At 38.4% G+C, this 21,942-nt stretch overlaps 2 protein-coding genes across 2 annotated transcripts; both read left to right on the top strand.

Moving 5' to 3' along the window:
* The first annotated feature begins 140 nt into the window (after nt 1–140).
* Nucleotides 141–847, top strand: LOC129750586 (pupal cuticle protein C1B-like). Its single transcript, XM_055745551.1, has 2 exons — nt 141–251; nt 317–847. Exons 1-2 carry the CDS (start codon nt 237–239, stop codon nt 620–622), a joined length of 321 nt encoding a protein of 106 aa, XP_055601526.1. The 5' UTR covers nt 141–236; the 3' UTR covers nt 623–847.
* Nucleotides 848–16,564: 15,717 nt separating this feature from the next.
* On the top strand, nt 16,565–17,267 carry LOC129758387 (uncharacterized protein C15orf39 homolog). The gene is made up of 2 exons (XM_055755890.1): nt 16,565–16,624; nt 16,689–17,267. Exons 1-2 carry the CDS (start codon nt 16,610–16,612, stop codon nt 17,148–17,150), a joined length of 477 nt encoding a protein of 158 aa, XP_055611865.1. The 5' UTR covers nt 16,565–16,609; the 3' UTR covers nt 17,151–17,267.
* The last annotated feature ends 4,675 nt before the right edge of the window (nt 17,268–21,942 follow it).

The raw sequence follows: 21,942 nt of genomic DNA on the forward strand, positions 1-21,942 counted from the left end.
TATTCGGTTGTAAGACTATTTTTTGTCTTGATCCATCAAATCTGGTCTTTGCGCAGAGGATGGCAATAAATTATCTGGAAGGTGGATTAGGAGGAATCGGTCAACTACAGACAGGATGACTTGAACTTGAATGATATAAAAGGACCGTCTGGAGCGCTCATTCAATCACAGTCAATCCTCTATCAAATCAGTCAAGTTGTTGAAGCTTTTCAAAGCAAAACCAAAAATCTTACAAAATGTTCGCTAAGTTGGTAAGTTAAAAACTCCTAGATTGGGGTGCAAAATCAACTGAACTAATTCGGTTTCCTTTGCACAGATCATCCTTGCCGTTGCCATCGCTGCCGTCGCTGCCCGTCCAGGTACCGTCAGTGTGGTGAGCTCTGTGGCCGCCCCAGCCGTGGTTGCAACCCGTAGCTACCATGGAGTTGTTCCAGCTGCCGTCTCGACCTACTCCAACGTCGTTGCCCCAGCTGCCGTGACCGCCTACGCTTCCCCATCGGTTTACACTTCCTACTCGGCCCCGGTTGCCTACTCTGCCTACGGAAGCCCAGCTGCCTATGTTGCCGGAGTTCCAACCGCTTACTCGTACGGAGTTCCAGCTTACAGTCATCACGTCTACTAAGCGAGACGGATGGAAGTGCTCTTCCCGAGATTCCCCCGGATTCACAACCACCTCCTCCGATGATGATTTAGCATCCGTCACTGGCTACGATTTTCTTTTTGCGAACTGAGTATACCGCCTTATGAAAAAATATTTACGATAGGAAAGCAACAACATTCTCTGTCTGATCAACTGTGAAAATTACAAACAAACAAACTCATGGAAATACAGTTTTAAACTACTGAAGATTGATTTTTAAGTTGCTTATAGGATCCGAAATTTTATTAAATTATCCTCAACGTTCTAAAGTTGAACATGCTTTTCTCGATTCAAATATTTAGAATTTCGAAAGCAGTATGCCGGCCGCTACAGAGCTTAATTTCAACGTAGCATGAATCCCATAATTAATATTTCTTAAAAAAATTTATAAATCCTATTTTCGTTGGCACAGGTGTGTCAAATGGATGAAGTACTTATTTTGTTGAACATCTTTAAAAATCCTGCAAGTGCATTAATAAGTTCCGCTGATGTCGTGTTACCAGTTAACGAAAAAGCTCAATGTGCCTCAAACGACGAACCTGTTCAACAGAGCTTCACCCGATCCAAAGATAGGTAGGACCATCGTGAAGCGGAACTTAAGAGAGACACGATTTCTAGCCGCAGATGTACTGACCAAATTATGTTTTATTATATAATGATAAAACTGTCACTGGCATCACTGCTCTATTTGTTGACACCACCGTTCTGCTCCGACTTTGTGTTGAGTTTTCGCTAAGCAAATCGAATCCAGCCGCTCCAAAAGCCGTTCCGATTGAATCACCGTTACCACCGACAATCCACCCGCATCAAGATCTCCACCACTCAGCAGGTAAAGGCGTGAAATTAATAATATTGTGTCGGCCCTATTGTGGTTGATCGAGCCATAGTGCCCGCTCCCACAAGCTCTCCCACCTCACCCTCTGATTATCCCCCTTTACCTACCTGAGTTCGTGCGATTGATCTACAACTGGATTGCATGTATGAGCGTAACCATCAACCCCAGAAGCGCAAAATACCTGTTACATATCATTCATCCGTCATACTGTATGCATTGAATTGGTCAATAAATCACCGAGTTCTCCTGTCGTGTTTTTATTGTGCATCCGACCTGCCTCGACCACCGAAATCTTCAGCATCGTAATTTTTCGCTTGGCTGTAAACATTCCATCCATCATCACCGCATCCATCCGTCGCATTCACACATAGGTGAGAAAACAATAGCTGTTCCCGTAGAAGGTAAACGAGTGTAGCAAGTGTTCTTCTTTGTTTTGTTTCGCAACAATCGACTGTCGTCCCGCTCGTTTGACAGTTCCAACAGATCATTTTTCTGATCACAGCGACATCTGCAGAATTTTCCGATAAGTCCAAATCAAGCGTAATATTTGATAACGATGCAAGTTTGTGAAAAGTGTGCGCGAGAATTTGATGGCGAATTCTGGACATGTCAAGGTTTTTGTTCATCAAAAGTATGCATGCGATGTTCAGGTATGACGCAAGAGTTTCTTTCTGCTTTCAAAATGAACTCTCATTGCATATGGATGTGTTTCGGTTGCAAAAAAATGTTGTCCGATGCCAGATTTTCCAATGCAATGATTTCTGTTAAGACCACCAACGACGATGTCATTGACTCGCTCAAGCTAGCTCTCAAAAATGAAATTCGTGACAGCATCCTCCAAGAGATAAGAAGTGAAATCCGAACGAATCTATCCCCTCTTAAAAATCTAACCACTCCTGTAGCCGATCGGGTTAATCACCGGTTAAATGTACCTTCTATAAACGCTAAGCGCCGTAGGATTGAGGGAACTCGAAATGAAACGCCCAATCGGCGCCATACGCCTCGTCTCTGTGCGGTTGGCACAAACTCAACTGATGCTGATATTTGTGCTCAACAAAACATTTCTCCAAATTCAAATACATTCTCGCTGTACCTATCAGGGATAGCACCAAGAGTCCCTGAGGATAGAGTATTAGAAATGATACGCACCCATCTTGGTACGAGTGAAATATGTTTAACAAAACTTGTTCCGAAAGGGAGGAATCCTGACTCGCTATCATTTATATCGTTTAAAGTTGAGGCACCGTTAGAACTGAAGAACAAAGCTTTATCCACCGAAACATGGCCTGCAGGTATCCGGTTTCGTGAATTCACTAATGATCGAAGTATCAGACTGGGGTTTTCGTGGGAGCCGAGATCTTCAACCTCAAGGCCGACTGTCAATCCGATCACCCCTTATGTGACCCCTGTTTGAACGTAACTCAGAACGCCTTGCCCCCAGTTCAAGATTGTCTGACAGAATCAACCTTGAACAGTACGAATACTAGTTTTAGACCAACGTTGATAGGAAGTAACTGTTTTAAAAGTCTGACAATTTATTATCAAAATGTTCGAGGCCTGCGGACGAAGACCAACGATTTATACCTAGCCCTCTCTATCTGCGATTACGATGTTGTTATACTCACAGAAACATGGCTTAATGAAAAGATTTTGAACTCAGAATTATCACGCGATTTCACGATATACCGATGCGACCGGAGTCCGGTGTCAAGCCGTTTTCAGCGAGGTGGAGGCGTATTAATCGGCGTGAGAAAACATTTGACAAGTGCGTTCGTTAAATCGATTAATGATGATTCTCTGGAACAAGTTTGGGTCTCCGTACAGCTGAAAGAATCCTTCGTTTTCCTTTGTGGACTGTATTTACCCCCAAGCTCCGAGACAACTTTGTATGAAAGACACTGTTCATGCATCCAGCAGATGTTTGATAGTATGAAAAGTACTGACAAATTGATCGTTGCAGGAGATTACAATCTACCTTTTTTGCGGTGGGAGTTCGATGAAGATACGAATAGTTTTCTGCCTTCAAACGCATCATCCGAACAGGAGCAAGTTCTTATAGAAACGGTGTTATCTTTTGGTATGCGACAAATAAACTATCTAGCAAATGAAAATGCTAGACTGCTCGATCTTGTTTTCATCAACAACGATGATTCGGCCGAGATTCTGGATCCACCGTTACCGCTCCTTCCAATCGATCGTCACCACAGACCGCTCGTCGTTCAAGTCGTCACGGAAATTGAGCTTCTCTCTGACGTCAATCATCGTGAATTTGACTATAATCGTTGTGACTTCGAAGCTATGAACACCGCCATCTCTAACATCGATTGGAACGACCGTATCGCTACTGAAAGTTTCGATGGAGCAGTTTTCTCATTTTATTCCGAACTTTTCAACCTTATTGAAACTCACGTTCCATTGAAGAGACAAAACAGAACGAGCATCAATAGACAACCATGGTGGAATCCGGCGCTGCGTAATTTGAGGAACCGTGTTCGTAGAGCCCGAAAAGGTTTTCTGAAGCATAAAGATGACACCAGAAAAGAAATCCTTCGCGACTTAGAAGCTGAGTACAACGCCTTAAATAGCCAGTGCTTCAGGAGTTATATCAACAGAATTGAAGAACATGTAAAAAGTGATCCAAAAAGTTTCTGGAAATTTATGAAAGATCGTAAGAAATCGAATGGAATTCCCAAACAGGTTCAGTTGGATGGAAATTTTGCAAAGTCTCCCCGAGAATCTGCTAACTTGTTTGCTAATTTTTTCGAAAAAGCTATGGGAACTTGTTCACCTCCTTTAGCCCATGAATATTTGAATAGTTTGCCTGGTTATGAAATATTCATGCCAATGGTGAATTTCTCGGAAAACGAGGTCTACATGAAATTACGTTCCATAGATGCATCCAAAAGAGCAGGTCCAGATGATATTCCGCCTTCGCTGTTGAAGAACTGTGCAATTTCACTTGCCTTGCCCATCAGCTTACTTTTCAATCGCTCGTTGAATGAAAGTACGTTTCCGTCTCTTTGGAAATCAGCTCGCGTCACACCGATACACAAATCAGGTAACCTTCAAAACGTCGAGAACTTCAGAGGTATATCTATACTGAGTTGTATTCCGAAATTAATGGAAAGTTTGATGCACGAGAGAATCTATCAAAGTGTTCAACATGTTTTGTCACCTGATCAGCACGGTTTTGTAAAAAAGCGATCAACTTTGAGTAACCTGATGTGTTATTCTTCAACGTTGATAAATAAAATAGAGAAACGACAACAGGTTGATGCAGTCTATATCGATTTTACAAAAGCGTTCGATAGAGTACCACATGAACTGTTAGTAGAGAAACTGAAAAAGATGGGTCTTCCTAGTTGGCTCACAAAATGGATAAGTTCCTACTTAGTAAACAGAACAGCTTACGTTAAAATAGGCACCGTTATGTCCGATGCTTTTCCAATATCCTCAGGTGTGCCGCAAGGAAGTCATCTCGGCCCCTTATTGTTTGTTCTCTTTATAAACGACTTATGCTCTTTAATACACTCATCGAAACTGCTATACGCTGATGACCTGAAAATTTTCAGAACGATAACTTGTCCGTTAGACTCTTATGTACTGCAAAATGATATCGACAGATTGTTGAAATGGTGCAACACAAACGGAATGCAAGCAAATGCGGCGAAATGCAATACTGTATCATTTACTAGAGCACGAAATCCAATCTTATTCGACTATAGAATGGATCAAACTACGCTTCAACGGAAGAGCGAGATAAAAGATCTGGGGGTCGTTTTTGACTCTAAGCTGAAGTTCACAACGCACATTGGAGCAATCACAGCAAAGGCGTTTGCTACACTAGGATTGATACGTCGTAATACAAAAGATTTTACGGATATCTTTTGTTTGAAAACGCTGTTCAACTCTCTTGTCCGGACCGTGTTAGAATACTGTGTTCAAGTCTGGGCCCCTTACCATGACGTCCATGCTAACCGCATCGAGCGAGTCCAGAAATGCTTTTTACGTTACGCACTTCGAACGCTACGTTGGAACGATCCTGTCAACTTACCGCCATACGAGGAGCGGTGCAGGCTTATTGGACTGCCGACTCTCGCTGAAAGAAGAATTCTTCTACAACGTTTGTTTATTTATGATCTTCTGATGAGCAACATAGATAGCATAGAGTTGATCGAAAAACTACAAATCAGTGTGCCGTCTAGAACATTACGCCATTACTATTTCCTAAGACTCCCAACTCATCGTACACAATATGGCTTTAATAACCCTCTGGAAAATTCTTGTCGGCATTTCAATAACGTTTACCACCTTTTCGACTTTAATTTAAGTAAGTGTTCTTTTAAGTTAAGGATTAGTTAATAAGTACACATCTGTGCGACATAGTCGAAGGTGATATAATAAATAAATAAATAAAACATAGATTTCAATAGAAAAAAAGTTTTAAGTTAAGCTATGAACATTCTCTAATCTTTTTTTAAGCACTTTTTGGTCGCACCACCAAAGTAACAAACTTTAAGCCATTTGGCTTTATTGAAAATATTCATTGTTTTATGGGGTTTATTCTACGATTGTCAGAATTTTTTCAGCACGTACCAGGGCCGGGCAAATCTTTGAAATTTTATACAAAAACCTAGAAAAATCCGGGCATTTGATACCTAATTTAACGATAAAAAATCCGGGCAATATCCGGGCAAATTTTGCCAAAACCCAGAACTTACTCAATAAAAATCAAGAAGAAAAAAAATTGTTTTTTTTTATCATAACTATCGACAGACTTCTAAAAAACCTTTCATGATGACTTTTACATAAATTACTGAAAACATTTCGCTTGGGGTCATAAATAAAAAAAAAATTACAACACCTTCTTTTAGTTTAATTTGCCAAATAAAGTCACGGTGTATTTCATAGAAGGACTTGAAGAAAAAAATACAGTAACGCTAATTTTTGCATGAGCAGAAAGTAGAGCTTTTCCCGGTTCATTTTCACCAAAAATTAAAATATTTGGTCGGTGACCCCCCATACAATTTTTTTTAATTTTCTAATTGAAATCGTTAACATACATATGTTTCAAGTTTTTTTTTATTTCAGAGGTGCAAATTCTCTTAGTTCTAACTTACAATATTTTTAAACTGAACTGATAGCTAAACAATCATATCAAAAACTTTGAAAAAATTTCAAAACTATTTCAAACTAGTTACAGAGCTATAAAACCGAAGAAAATTGCAGAAAAATATCTTTTAATCCTAAAATTAAAAAATCAGCTAGTAAATCCTGTCACCAGTCTGAGAGAGTAACATTATCTGAAATTATAAGAATTATCTGGAATGATTTGAATCCATTTGAGTTTATTATCTTTAGATATTCTGATTGTGGAAACACTGGAGGGTAATTTATTAAAAAAGCTCAATGATTAAAAAATCAGTTAATACTAGAAACTGCTATAATTTTTTTGTGACAACGCTTATCGTGAAACGATCTGGAGTAGAAACGCTTTTCATAATTTAAGCTCTAAAAAAACAATATTCAAAGGTAAACGATCCGTTAAAAACCATTTTTGATGAAAAATCAGTTTTTATATTTCTTCTGAGTCAAATGTCTTAAAATCTCATTCGCACTTCAGACTCAATGCAAAGCACTATAGCAGTTTACCTACCTACCTACCTAAGGGTCCAGCGCCGATTGACCGGCGCATAGGGCTGAGATAAAAGATCTCCACTGCTGGCGATCCGGAGCCTTCACTTGCTGCCAGCCAAGGTTCTCGTCAACTGTGCGGATTTCAGTGGCTAGACTTCGCCGCCACGAGCTTTTGGGCCTGCCTCTTCTTCGATGCCCATCTGGATTCCAGTCAAGCGCCTCTCTGCAAATCTCGTTTTCATCTCTTCGCAGCGTGTGCCCAATCCATCTCCACTTACGTTCCCCCATCTCGATTTCTAGCGCCTTTTGATGACACCCGCGATGAAGTTCAACGTTTGAGATCCAGTTGCCAGGCCACCAAGCGCGGATGATGTTCCGCAGGCAGCGATTCACAAAAACTTGCAGTTTTCGCGTCGTCACCGCATATGTGCATCAAGTTTCACACCCGTACAGCAATACGGATTTGACGTTTGAGTTGAAGATTCGGATCTTAGTTCGTAGAGAGATCTGGCGTGACCGCCAGATGTTTCGGAGACTCGCAAACGCAAATCGGGCTTTTCTGATCCGGGTTTCGATGTCCTTCTTGGTACCACCATCAGGCGTAATCTGGCTACCAAGATACTGGAAGCACTCCACTGTCTCAACTTGTTGTCCAGCTACCACGAAATTGGAACGATTTTCTGTATTGATTTCCATCGACTTGGTCTTTCCGACATTGGTTTTGAGACCTGCTGCCTTGGAGCTTTCGGTGAGGTCGTCGAGTTTGCTCTGCATGTCTTGTTGTGTTTGGGCGAGCAAAACAATATCGTCTGCCAGGTCAAGGTCGTTCAGTTGCTCCATGGTTGAAGGATTCCACGGCAATCCTCGGTTTGGTCTACAGTCAATCGATCCAGTCAAGATCTCATCCATTACGATGAGAAAAAGCAGCGGTGACAAAATACATTCTTGTCTCACTCCAGCAGTTACCGGGATTGGCTCGGACAAGACACCGCCGTGCAAGACCTTGCACGAAAATGCCTCGTACTGTGCTTCGATGAGATGGACTAATTTTTCTGGGATCAATCGTCGTCTAAGAGCAGCCCAGATGTTTTCGTGGTTCAGTCGGTCAAATGCTTTTTCGAAATCAACGAACACCAGTAGAAGAGAGTCCTGGAATTCGTTGATTTGTTCCAGTATTATTCGTAGCGTTGTGATGTGGTCCACACATGATCGTCCGGATCGGAATCCAGCTTGTTGCCGTCGGAGTGTAGCGTCGATTTTCTTCTGGATCCTGTTCAGGATCACTTTGCAGAGTACTTTGAGGGTTGTACAGATCAAAGTTATGCCACGCCAGTTACCGCACTCTGTTAGGTCTCCTTTCTTTGGGACCTTTACGAGGATACCCTGCATCCAGTCGGCCGGGAATGTTGCTGTAGGTTTTTGTAGTCCGTTTTTCCAACGAGACTCAACTGGAAATTTATTCATAGTGTTATTTTTATCAAGTTAAGAGAAAATACAAATTTAGCAACTTACAAATAAGTCTTTGTCTCTTGGATTGAATGAGCTGCCTGGGATCTTTCCCGCTATCGGCCTTAGTTTCCTGTTGAGTTAACAAATTTTATATCTTGTTGTTTTCAAATCTAATCTGGTTACTTACGGTTGAGGAATCTGTGCTGGATTGAATATAATGCAACTATGTCCCGCCAGACGGGCGAGAGGGCTTACAGAATTAGATTGCACCTGGATAGAACACGCGTATATTAGTGATTTTTCATTTAATGATTTCCCTGTTCTAATAGCGACTTACGATTATCCAATAAAGGTGATCGATGGTTGCGTAAACGAGCAATCTGTTCGAAGCAAAACTAGAGCGAATTCGACACGAAAAACTTTAATTTAAAACGGCGCAAATCAATTTTCACTCCTGCGATCTAACAAGCTTCAGCACGTTTTTCCTAAATCCCTCCTTTTTTCTCTTTCTTTTATTTTACTTCTTTTCTTTCTTCTTCAACCGTCTACCTATCAAAAATCTGTCAATCTGTATGCTGTCATAAATGGGTTCAATGTTCCCCCTAATTTCACCCTCTCAGGGCCGTAGCAACAGTTGCAGTATCCCAAATGTCAGCGAAAAGACGGTGCAACATTTGTGCTGACAAGGCAGGGTCGGCTTTGAGCATTTCAGCAGGAATGCAATCGATTCCAGGCGCTTTGTTGGATTTCATGTCCTTGATTGCCGCTTCTATTTCAGCCAGCGAGGGCGCTTCCGAGTTGACGCCATTAATGCGACTTACTGTGGGCCCTCGAGCTGCGGTTTTCTGTTGGCCATTGCTATTTGTAACTCGGAAAAGTTGATCAAAATGCTCAGTCCAACGCTTGAGCTGATCTGTTCGATCTGTCAGCAGCTGACCTGCTCGGTTTTTCAGCGGCATTCTTGCATTAGTCCTTGCACCACTAAGGCGGCGAGAAATATCATATAATAATCGGATATCTCCAATGGCGGCGGCTCTTTCTCCCTCTTCGGCTAGGGAGTTTTTCCAGGCTCTCTTGTCTCGTCTATGTGGTAGGCCACGACCACGACAGAAGCTACTAGAATGTCGCAGCATGCTATCATCACGCTAGGAGTATAAATACCACCTGATGGTATAAACTACCTGTGGGAAAGCTCAGTCATTCAGTTGTCACACTTGCTTGAATAAACATCAATCTAGTTTAGTCTCTTAGTCTTTGCCTTTTCATTCTTCTGGGAACACGACAGTCTACAAGCTCGTTTAACTGCCTTTCCAGCTCCGCATATCGTAAGCGGGCGGCTGCTTTGGCTGACCCGGTACATGCCTGCTCAATTCCGACTTTCGCCTTTCTCCGATCATTGATCATCCTCCAGGTTTCATCCGACATCCATTCACTTCGTCTTCCACAAACTTTACCGAGAGTACCATGGCTCGTCGTGATAAAGGCATTCTTGATTCCACACCACTGTTCTTCGACTGTTCCGTCTGTCGGCAGCTCCGAGGCTCGGGATTCTAGCTGTTCAAGGTATGCCCTTTTCACCTCTGGATTCTCCAATCGGCGGACGTCGTATCGACACCCGACTTTCTCCTCGCGCCGTTGGACACGCGCAACTCTCAGTCGTATCTCGCCAAGGACGAGGTGATGGTCAGATGCAATGTCTGCGCTTCGTTTGTTGCGGACATCAAGAAGGCCCTTCTCCATTTTCGGCTGATGCAGATGTGGTCAATTTGATTTTCTGTTCGGCCATCTCGGGATACCCAAGTGACCTTATGTGCTGGTCGATGGGGGAAGAGCGATCATCCGATCACCATGTTGTTGTTGCCACAAAATTCTACAAACAGCTCTCCGTTTTCGCTCATCTGTCCTAGGCCATGGCACCCCATGATGCGCTCAAAGTCCTGATTATCGGAGCCAATCTTTGCGTTGAAGTCGCCTTCGGAATTCTCTCAACCACGCTGTTCAATTGACTGTATAACTGCTCTTTCTCCTGCAAATCGGCAACGTCAGTTAGCGCATAACACTGGACCATTGTAAGGTTTCTAACCCGTGTTCTGAATCTGGCTACGATTATTCTTTCGTTGATCGGTTCCCATCTTATAAGGGCCGCATGGGCCTGCGGGCTTAATAGGAAATCAACTCTTCGTTCCCGAGTAGCATGTTCTCCTCGTATGCCAGAGTAAAGCAGTACTTGCCTATACTGTGTCTTGTGTTCTCTAGTGTTAGGCCAACGGACTTCGCTCAGTCCCAATATCTCTAGCTTGAGGCGGCTAGCTTCTCTAGCAAGTTGAGCCAGCTTTCCTGGCTGGGCAAGGGTCAAAACATTCCAAGTTCCAATTCTAGTCCGTGTTTTCATGCTAAAAGTCGTTGCCAAAGTTCCAATTCGGTTATTTCTTCTCTCAGTTTCCGCAACAATACAAGATATCAGGAGCAGTAGGTTGTTAGTCTAAAGTCCCTATCCCGCGATGAGGCTGCCATCTTGGACTTAGCTGGCGGGAGCCGCATTTCATAAATTCAGCCGCTCGCTGCGAGACAGACGCTGTTTGAGCCCCTGACCTGGAGAACAGACGCGTGCGGCCACCTTCTCAGTCTGCATGCGACCAAAGCATCCACCGGGGTTAGGTACCCGATTTCCGCTTAGGTTACTCGCATTCCAGCCGGTACCACGGGGAGGTAGAGATAGGAGTTGTGAATAAGAGATGAAATGACCACTATGGGGTCTCGTGTTGCACATTATCCACCGTTTACCAGCCATATTTTTGCCATTTTATTTTTTATTTCACAGTTTATAAGTGTTTGAAAAAGAGAAATTTAAAAGTTAAGTATCGCAAAAATTGTTAATATTCTAGGAGCATATGGCAAAGTTGTTTTTCTCCATTTGGTACATTTTTCTAGAACATTTGATCTCTGTAAGACATTCTGGTTTCGAGGTGTAGGGCTAAGTGGGGTTATTATGAACTAGGGATAATTCCGAACAAACACTGTAAGCGCCGTTAGGGTCATAGTAGGGTCTCAAAACTGATCAAATGTGATGGTCTGTCATTCTGTTGATAAGTTACAATATAACTTGCAAACCTAACTATAAAATTTTTGTAGTTACAGTTATTAACGAAATTTATATCTCTGAGAAACGAAAATAGTTTTGAGACGTGTCTTATCAATTGACTCCTTCGTCAATGTGAATGGAGATAAAATGTTGTTTTTAAAAGTTTTAAGTTTATTTATTGATGCTTGATGTGGTGTGATACGATTTTCTGTTGAAAAGAATTTCCACCCACACACAAATAAATAATTATATTTACCCCACATTTTTCAAGATACGGGGTAATTATGAACACATTTTTTCTGAGCTTTATTTGGTGAATAAAATTCACCGTCAAAATCACGATAACTATTCTAAACTTGAAAATAAGCCTAAAACATTAATTTATAAGTTTTTTTTGGAATTGAGGGTCTGCGATAATATTAAAAGATGTCTCCCACCCAGGCCCGTGCGGAGGGCCCGCCCATGGGGGGGGGGGGGGGTTTCGAAATTCAAATTAAGCTAAAAGTAATAATAATACCAAAAATAAACAATAAAAAGGAAAGGAATTTTTAACGTCATTTCTCACTCATGATAACCACACAAACTGGATTGATAAAAAAATACACCAAATTTTAAAATCATATCACAATGGAAGTTTAAAATTTTCAGTAAGTCATTCATGATTTTTTTCAAAACGATGTTCTTTATTCTGAACTAGAAATTTGTTTAAAAAGAATTTCTAAGTAAATTTAAAATAATCAAAATAGAAAAATGATAGTAATTGTTTATTTTCAATCATCTTAATTTAAATTCGTTTCTTCATTTTCAACTAACGGTTGATTTAAAAATTCCGCTATAGTATTTTGAATTTGAACAAAAACTATTAAATCGCGATTTAAAGTGTGAATTCTCGATACATGAAAAAAAAAAACAATTTTGAACTTTGGAGAATGAATTCAATGGTCGATGGTTTAATTTAATTTTATTAAAAGAAAAATATAATTAACTATTATTATTTGAAAAGTGCCAGTGATAGAAGTCAGAGAAAAAACCTTTTTATAAAAAAAAACCTCCAGTTGTCAAAATAAACGGCTTTAATAGTTCATTCTTGAAGTTTAAAATAATATCAGGTATCAGGTATCAGAATGGGGGTAGGCTTAATAGCGGCACGTTATCCAAACATACGGAAAAATTGTGCCTAGCCTTTTTTTATCCAAGATTTCATCATTTACCTGAGAAACCTGAAAAACCTATAAAAGGAAGAAATAAATTCAATCTATTTAAGATGGCATAAAGCCTTTCCACTAGGGATTATTAGCATTAAAGCTCTTTTCTACATTCGGTAAGGAATGATAGAATGTTTTTAAGTTTAATTTCTTAAACTCAGATTCGCTTAAAGCGTAAGATCCCAGAGTACGAAAACGTAGTCTGGCAAATGAGGGACAGTTACATATAAGATGGAAGGGATCTTCCACATCTGATTCACAACTACCACATACTGGAGATTCAGCACGCTGAATGTTGTGCATGTGATAGTTGAGTTTACAATGACCGGAGAGTGCTCTGATCAAGATGCTGCAATGAGATTTATTTAAAGTTAATAAGTAACTTGATATGATTGGAGATGGTTTTTCTAAAAATAATTTAGTTTGACGACAAGTGTCCAACTCTTCCCAATATCGTTCATGCTGGTTAGAGGACCAAGTTTGAATTTGGTTTCTGAACCAACATGGTGATATTGGGACAGCCGGCTCTGGTCCGTAAAATTCCTTTTCCGACCCAGCTCTAGCGAGTTCGTCGGCGCATTCGTTTCCAAAAATTCCCTTATGTCCGGGTACCCATAGAAGGTTTAATCCATTGCCTTCAGCAAGTTCTTCGATTGCTTTCCGGCATGCGATTACCAGTTTTGATCTAGAACTGGAAGCACTGAGTGATTTGATAGCTGCTTGGCTATCTGAACAGAAGTAAATTGTTCTGAACATAATCTTCTTTTGAAGTGCAATTTGCACTCCATACATAATAGCATATAGCTCAGCCTGAAAGACTGTACAATATTTTCCTAGAGGTTGAGCATATTCTATGTTCAACTCGTGACAGTAAATTCCTGCACCTGCACGGCCGTTTGATAATGAACCGTCAGTATAGAATACAATATGAGAGGACATTTGGTCCTCTACGAAACCTGATAACCATTCTTGAGGAGAAGGAAATTTGACTTTAAACCCCATGTAGGGAAAACTAATATTGGGAAATGTGTAATTCAATGAATAATCAATGAAAACTGCTAAAAAATGAAAAATAAGGAATTTCAAGTTTTGCTGTAAATATTGAAAGAACAAAGCAAGTACAAAGATAGTTAACATTTCGCATTAAAATTATGTTTAAAGTTGCTACTTCGATTTTTTTTTTAACTTTTTAAGATTAATTTAAAAGTTATGATCGATTCATAAAAATGAATTTATATAAAAAAAATTAATGATAATTTTTTAAATTTTTAATCGCAAGTTTCAAATATGAAATTCCAATGAAATATTAGGTCTTGGAAAGAACAGAAGGTTGAAACTTTGTTTTTCTTATAAAAAAATTATATTTAAGGGCTTATGTGTCAAGTACACAAAAAATCAGAATTAAAAGTAAAGACAAATTTGTTATAAATTATTTATAAAATTTAAATAGTTTCACTATAAAAAAAATCGGCAACTAATTAAAGAATTGAAGAAAACTGTACTTTAAAACTCGGTAAATTTATTTGAAAATTTAAACAAATTTTTTTTCAACTAAAGACACTTTACCACGTTTGTGGCGTGTGTGAAAATGAAAAATATAAGTGTTTTTAAACATTTCAGAAGGTTTTTCTTTAACAACCACGTTTCACCGTAAGTTCAAACAAAATTCAATTGACTCCAGGCAACAGCATTTTGGTGTTTGTTTTAATGATTGATTTGGTAGATTTCAACGTCTTGAACTCGAATCTTTTATCAAATTTGGTCGAGCACTTTTAGTATTGATGATGAAGAGTTTTTAAGAGCATTTAGAGGAACAAAAAAACACGAAATAAAATTTAGTCTTAAATTGGTTTCTTGAAGAATATTTCATATTAGCATAACATTTGTCATGAAAAATCGATTTTTTAATTAAACAAAATGGTTCGTCTCAAACTCTGTTCTTTTTTCGTTACAATTCCTGATAAAAACATATTCTGAAGAGGTAAGGTTTTTGTAAGTCAAGTTTTGAGTTCCTGTACAAAAGATTAATTGAATTACAATCCAGAATCCAAGTTAGTTTCAATTCGTTAACGTCAAATAGTGTCGTAGATCGAAATGTCTCAAGCCAAGGGTGACATAAGACTGCATTCCGCCGGAGGCGAGAAAAATTTCTGACTCACTTGTTGACACTTATTTTCAAATACATTTAAGATCAAGCAATTTTCCGTTATTACGGTGAAAATTTTACATGGAAAAAATCTTCATGGGGGGGGGCTTTAACCCCTTAAACCCCCCCCCCCCCGTTCGCACGGCCTTGCTCCCACCTATGTAAAACTAAAAATAGCCCATAACTTTTTAACAGCAAATTTAAAAAATCAATAAATCTCACTATAAAGCACTGTTTAGATTAGAGGTGATTCCAATCTAGGAATATAGCCAATATCAAAAGTAATCACGTTACAAAAATCATAACTGTGTTCATAATTACCCAATATACAAGGGGGTAATAATGAACAAACGGGGTAATTATGAACAAACGTTTCACACCCACAAGCTGCAACTCAAAAATAAGAGAAAAAACCTTAAAATGGAGAATCATTTTTGGTTACTTTCCAGAATTTTAACATTAAACAACTACTTGCTGATAGTATAAAAACTGAGTAATTTTGTTCATAATTACCCCACCTAGCCCTACAGAATCAAGTCACCCCATGGGGCAAGTCTCTTCACTTTCCCCAACTTTACTTAAAATCTTGGGTAGCAGGAGATCAGATGTACCAGATATGAAAATAAAGAACGATTTATTGATCTTCAAGGATCAACATTCGCTAGGAACATTAATTTCTTGGGAAGAATATCACAAATCCAAACGATGAATATAAATTTGCTTTTCACAGTTGATTTCGTAGTTTTAAGTGAGCTCAAAGTGCTGGTTTATAAGCTCCCATAAAACAACTCACGTTTTTTGGAACTTATAATTAAACTTTGTCGGTGTTTATAAACGTGGGCCAGCTAGTAGGTACAAATGTTCGCTTCAAGATAGCTTTGCTGAAGCGTAGAATGCGCTTTGGCTTTTGAAATAGCTTAAAGCGATAGTTTTAAGGGAGTTGAGCAGGCTGGGATATAGTTGAAATTGTAATTTGGGTAAATGTTCAAAATTTTCATTTCGAGGTGAGTATGATCTGTTCAGACCAGCCATTCCTGTATTTCGATTAAGATCCCCGGACCTTTTGAAACTGTCATATACAGACATTACGTAGTCGAGTTAAGAGTTTAGTAATTTCTCGTGATGCTGTAGTCAATCAATTATAAAAAAATCTAATCTACAATCAGAGCTCCTTATTTCAAAAAGTCAAATCATAAGTTAATCATCTATATTATTTGTGATTAGGTGAACATCATCGTGATTATGCACATTTTTTGCTACTTAAAGTCATTATCTACTGTAACACCACCTGGTCTGCCACCAAATACGCCCCAGACCTTAGACGAAAACGCCAAAAGTCGTGCCGCGAAGCACCCTGGCTCTAATTTGGCGGCTACCTAAATATTGTCGCCAATCGGCACAACTAAACTGGTACGGGGCCCCAACTATTTTCGGTCCCAAACAATGGAAGGGCGTCCGGCGCGGCAGTTTTAGTAAGTTTCAAATAGGCCAAAAAAGCGCGCCAAAGAATTATCGATCCGATATATAAATACCCGATAACGGTATTATTGCGATTATTATTCACTAATCGTTTAGTTTAGCTGTACGAGGGTCCTGCGCAACGACGAGGCTCAAAATGATCGCCAAAGTTGTAAGTTTTCAATTGACCGCAATGGATAGAAACGAGTGAATTATAGTTGTTGTTTGATTTGCAGCTCATTCTTGTGTGCAGCCTGACGTTGGTGTCCAAGAGTGCCGCAAAGCCTCACGTTCTTAGCCCTGTGGCTGGACCAGCATTTGTTACAGCTCACAGTTCACAGGTCTTTGCGAGAACCTATAATGGAATTGTGCCGATAGCGGTGCCGGCAGCAGCATTTCCAGCTCCAGTTCCGATACCAATTCCGGCAGCTCTTCCGGCTCCCGTTCCAGCGTTCTATCTGCACCAACATCATCACATTGCTCCCACCTTCTTCCTGGCGGCTGCAGCTGCTCCAGCCATTCCGGCAACTCCAGCCGTTGTGGCCACCCCGGCAGCTGTAGTTCCTGCGGCAGCTCCAGCGCCAGTTCCAGCTCCGGCTCCTGCTGCCCTTATAGCTGCTGCACCTGTAACCAAGGTGGCCAAATTGGTCCGGAAACCCTTTTTGACGGTAATTCGTCACAAAACGGTTCTTGTGTAAAGATTAACCGAAGTAATGGGGGAAGTGATTAATGTGCGAGAACTTTGTGCGTTTGTGATCGAATGTAGTTTATACTAGTCATATGAAACAATTAAAAAATCAACGTTAAAGAATGAAATGTGTGTAAATTTATTTTGAAGCAGCAAATTTGTGTGGGAAATTCAAAACCTGTAATTTGTTATGCACTGCAGGCTAAAATTGATCCTAGTCCTAGTACAAGATCTCATACCAAATTTGGGCCAGATCGGATCACGGGAAGAAATCGCTCAACGAGCCTGAAGTTTGTTTGGGATTTTGAGACATTTTGTTCGGTAGAAACATGAAAAACCAGTTTTCCATGGATAACTTTGGTTCCCGTCGGCAAATTTCTATTGAAAACGGATTTTCAAAGCTTGAACTATGACAAATATTTCATCCAAAGACTGCATTTCGATAAGATTTAAGATAATTTTTTTTTTAGTTTTATTAGTGACACTTTACCATCTTCGTGGCATTCGTGTCATTTAAGATAAAAATTTAATAAGGTTTAAAAAGGGCAAAATTTTTTTAGGGTAATATTCATACATTCTAATGAGACGTGTCGGTCCAACATATTGACGCCTCATTAACAACTATGAATAACACCCTTAAAAATGTTAGCTCATTTATTAAGCCTAACAACATCTTTATCTTTAAGATCTCGAGATCTTGTACTAGGCATAAGATTAATGTCAGCCTACAGCGCATAGCTTTCTTAAAAATCCGGTCATTACAAAATGTTCCATCACTCGGAAGACGTAGCAAGTTAATGCGCGATACTTTTAAGCATTTTGAGACTTCTAAGTCAAATCTGATTCAATTAAAATTTAGCACCTGTTTTATTACTTTGCTTTTTTTTTAATTCGAGGATGACCTTTTTCCTATACACCCATTATCTTCAGTTAGTTCTAGATCGTTTAAAACGTTTCGTTCGCCACAAAATCGAGATTTAGGATACCAACATAAATTTCATGTACATAGTGGAAAGTCTTAAACAATCGTCAAACGGGGCATCATGCAACAGCAGGGTTAGATGCAGCATTTGTATACAACAACACTTAGGTATTCAATTTTTATTATAATATAAAAAAGGTAGAGGTGCGCTTTTTAGTACTCTCAATGAAATAAACTGGAATTTCTTCCTCAGTATAGATATTCCTGATATGCTTGTGAAAATATTGAATTCGTTTTTGCTGTCTTTCCTTGATATCCATTTTACACTGAAGTTTAAAAAGCATCTTATAAAAACATGGTTCAATCGTGATATTGAAATTGCTATTTTTAACAGAGATTTAGTGTTGCCGAGCCCACTGTGCCACTGAATGAGAAGTGAGTTCCTGTGACAGATTGCATTGTTGATAACAAATTCAATAACAGACTCCACGTTTTACTCCACGTTTTACTCCTCGTTAGCATTTGAAGACTCCAGTAGCAGAAATTTAGTGATTTCGAGTATTTTCCACAAAGTTAAAATTATCCTTCGTATCTGCTTGTTAGGTACATACTTATAGATATCTTCATACTTACATCGTAAGTTTATATTTTTCAACTTGATATGTACAATTATAGAACCGAATGTTTATAGGTAGAAGCAGATCGATATAATTCAGTTCCCTAGAAGTTACTCAACAAGTTGAGAAGATTAGTAACGGTAATAACAATCCTAAATATTTTTTCACAATCCTTAATAAATAATTAACTACACCAACAGAAATAAGTGCGGATAGAAGTATCCAATTAAAGTTGGAGAAGAGTCTCACAGCATAACCATTCAAACACTTAAAATGTAAGTTGATGAATTCACTAATATGTATCAGCTAAAACTAATTAAATATGAATTTCAGTTTGAAGCTATCGCTATCAAAATTCGTGTTTTGCTTCACCATCGACCTCTCCAACATTTAGCTTATAAAACCTGGAAACGATCGAAATCGATTGATTATAGAACAACATTAAAAAGATTGCGAAATACGGTTAAAACATTGATAGCTAATGCTAAAATAAGGCTTGTTAGAGCAAAATTTATATATGAACTTACCTGTTTAAAAGTTTTGGGATAATTTGAAAAATTTTGGACTAGGCAATACAGAGAAGTCCTCACGAGTCACAGAATTTTCTGATACAGATGTAAATCAGTATTTTTGTTCCAATTTTACATCTGATACTGATCAAGACATTTGTATACCCCATACATCAACTGGTTTTCATTTCAGACCTGTTCGTGAATATGAAATTGTGACTGTAGTTGCTTCAATTCAGTCCAATGCTACTGGACTCGATAACATTCCAATCAAACTTGTGAAAGTTGTTATTCCTTATATACTCCCAGTTTTTAATCATCTTTTTAATACTTTTCTCAGTTCATCTGAATTTCCCTTCCAGTGGAAAAAAGGTAAGGTTACACCAATTCCAAAAAAATCCAATAATCATAGTATTACTAATTTAAGACCAATAAGTTTACTTAGTTCTGTTTCAAAAATATTTGAAAAAATTGTAAAAACCAAATTTCGGACTTCATCAATCAACATAACTTGCTATGTAATAATCAATCCGGTTTTAGAGCTTATCATAATACCGAAACAACCTTAATGAAAGTTCATAATGACATTGCCTTAACCCTTGATAAAAAAGGACAGGCCACACTTCTTCTCATAGACTGTGCAAAATCTTTTGATAGGGTGTCTCATAAAAAACTTGTTGAAAAATTGATATCTAAATTTTCTTTTCTTGATCTGCAGCACCTTAAAGGACGTTCTCAGACAGTTTTTATAGATGCTTGTTTTTCGAGTCTGACGCCTATTGAACCAGGCGTTCCTGAAGGATATATTCTAGGTCCGATTCTTTTTTTTTCTTCATTTTTATCAATGAGTTACCGCCAGTATTATAATACTGTAGTATTCAGATGTTTTCTGATGATGTACAAATCTATTTCTGTTCTGAAAAGTCGTTGCCAATAAATGTTGTTAGCAATTGAATAAATTATGATTTACGAAGAATTGATGAATGGTCGCGTATAAATCTCTTGCCTATTAACCCAGCAAAAAATGAAGCATTATTATTCAGCAGAACAAATAGGAGTACCGAAGCTCCAACGCTAATCTTAGCAAATTCTTAAATAGCTTTTGCAAATCATGCTGAAAACCTTGGTATTGTTTTTGAATTGTCGTGGGATAGGCAGGTTAATAGACAATTTATCAAAATCTATGGTTCTTTGAAAAGGTTTAACATTACCACAAGACCTTGACGTTTCAACTAAGTTAAAACTATTCAAAAGTTCCATTGTTCATTTATGGAGATTTCACTTATTGAAACTGCTCTGTTAGGACTATGAACCAACTTCGTGTAGCATAAAATTCATACGTTCGTTACGTTTACAATTTGTCTAGGTTTTCAAGTGTTTCCCATCTTCGTAAAACGTTGATCGGATATCCCTTTGATAATTTTTACAAATATAGATCTTGCGTTTTTATCCAAAGAATACTTAACAGCGGAGGCCCACATTATATGAAAAGTTTATTTGTTCATGTAAGAAATTGTAGAAATATTAATTTTGTTATTCCATCGCATTTTTCAGTTTATTACAACAATTTGTTTCTCGTTAGATGCATCTCAATCTGGAATAATCTTCCTACCCAATTAAAATCCTTAAAAACGAGATCAGTCCTGCCGGTGAGCCGTTGTATCTTTTTCGAAAAAATCATGATATTTACGGCTTATGTTCTTTCGTTCTTTGATATACCTCAAGTTTCTCTAATTCCAGCAGTTCTCCAGTAGCATGTTCTCCGTCCAATTGTACGTTGCCTTGCACATTTTTAGACAAATTAGATCAGTATTCATAAAATGAGATTGGAAGAAGTGACTCAGGACTTTAACATCGATTTTCTCAAAACATGTCGAGTGGCTCATATGACTTAATCAAAACAAAATCTAGATTTCAGCTATAAGAAATTTTAGTATTTTTTTACCCCTGAATGTATGTATAGCTAGACCGCTGCAAAAAATGACTTTTTCTCCCATAAGTTTTTCCGATGTTTTTTCAATCTGTCGATGAATTTTGATGAAAAAGTTTTTTTTCAATTTTTTTTTGTTTCTCAAATTTTGCCAGGTTTTATATAAAATTGCCTGGATTTGTCTGGCCCGGATATGTGTTGAAAAACTTCTGGCAACCTTAAGCTAAACATTTCATGAAAAAAGGTATAGCCATTTCAAAATTACAAATCTGCATTAATAGAAAAGTATTTAAAGGTGGCAGACTTTGCTTGCAAGAGCTTTAAATAATTTCATGAAATGTTTTGGCAAAAGATACATAAATCAATAAATTCCCTGGCTATGCAAAGCAGTTTTTTGAGATTTTTTATTCTCATCCTACGGTTACACAGCTTTCAAATAAGCAGTAAAGAACGCTTAAATTAAAAAAAATATTCGAAATAAAAATTGTATAACATCGAATATCTTTTCTGGGGTACAAGTCAGATTTGTGTTTTGTTAACATGAATCGAGCTGCAAGAATCAGGGAATATTTTACATGAAAAGTTATATTTTTTTGGAATTTCCAGTACATTTCTGGCGAATTTTGAATGAAAAATTTTGTTTCCCCATACAAATTTCCATACAAAATTTAAACTCGTTTCGCTAATTGAGGACTAGATGGAACGCTTCCAAAATTTTTATTGCTATTACTTCCAGCAAAATCAACCAAAAAAATTATGGGATGTGTATAAATTAAAGTATTTGATATTTCGAAACAAAGCTTGCAGCGGTCAGCACCCTTTTG

Source organism: Uranotaenia lowii, chromosome 3 (genome assembly GCF_029784155.1).
Source record: "Uranotaenia lowii strain MFRU-FL chromosome 3, ASM2978415v1, whole genome shotgun sequence".
Classification (NCBI taxonomy): domain Eukaryota; kingdom Metazoa; phylum Arthropoda; class Insecta; order Diptera; family Culicidae; genus Uranotaenia; species Uranotaenia lowii.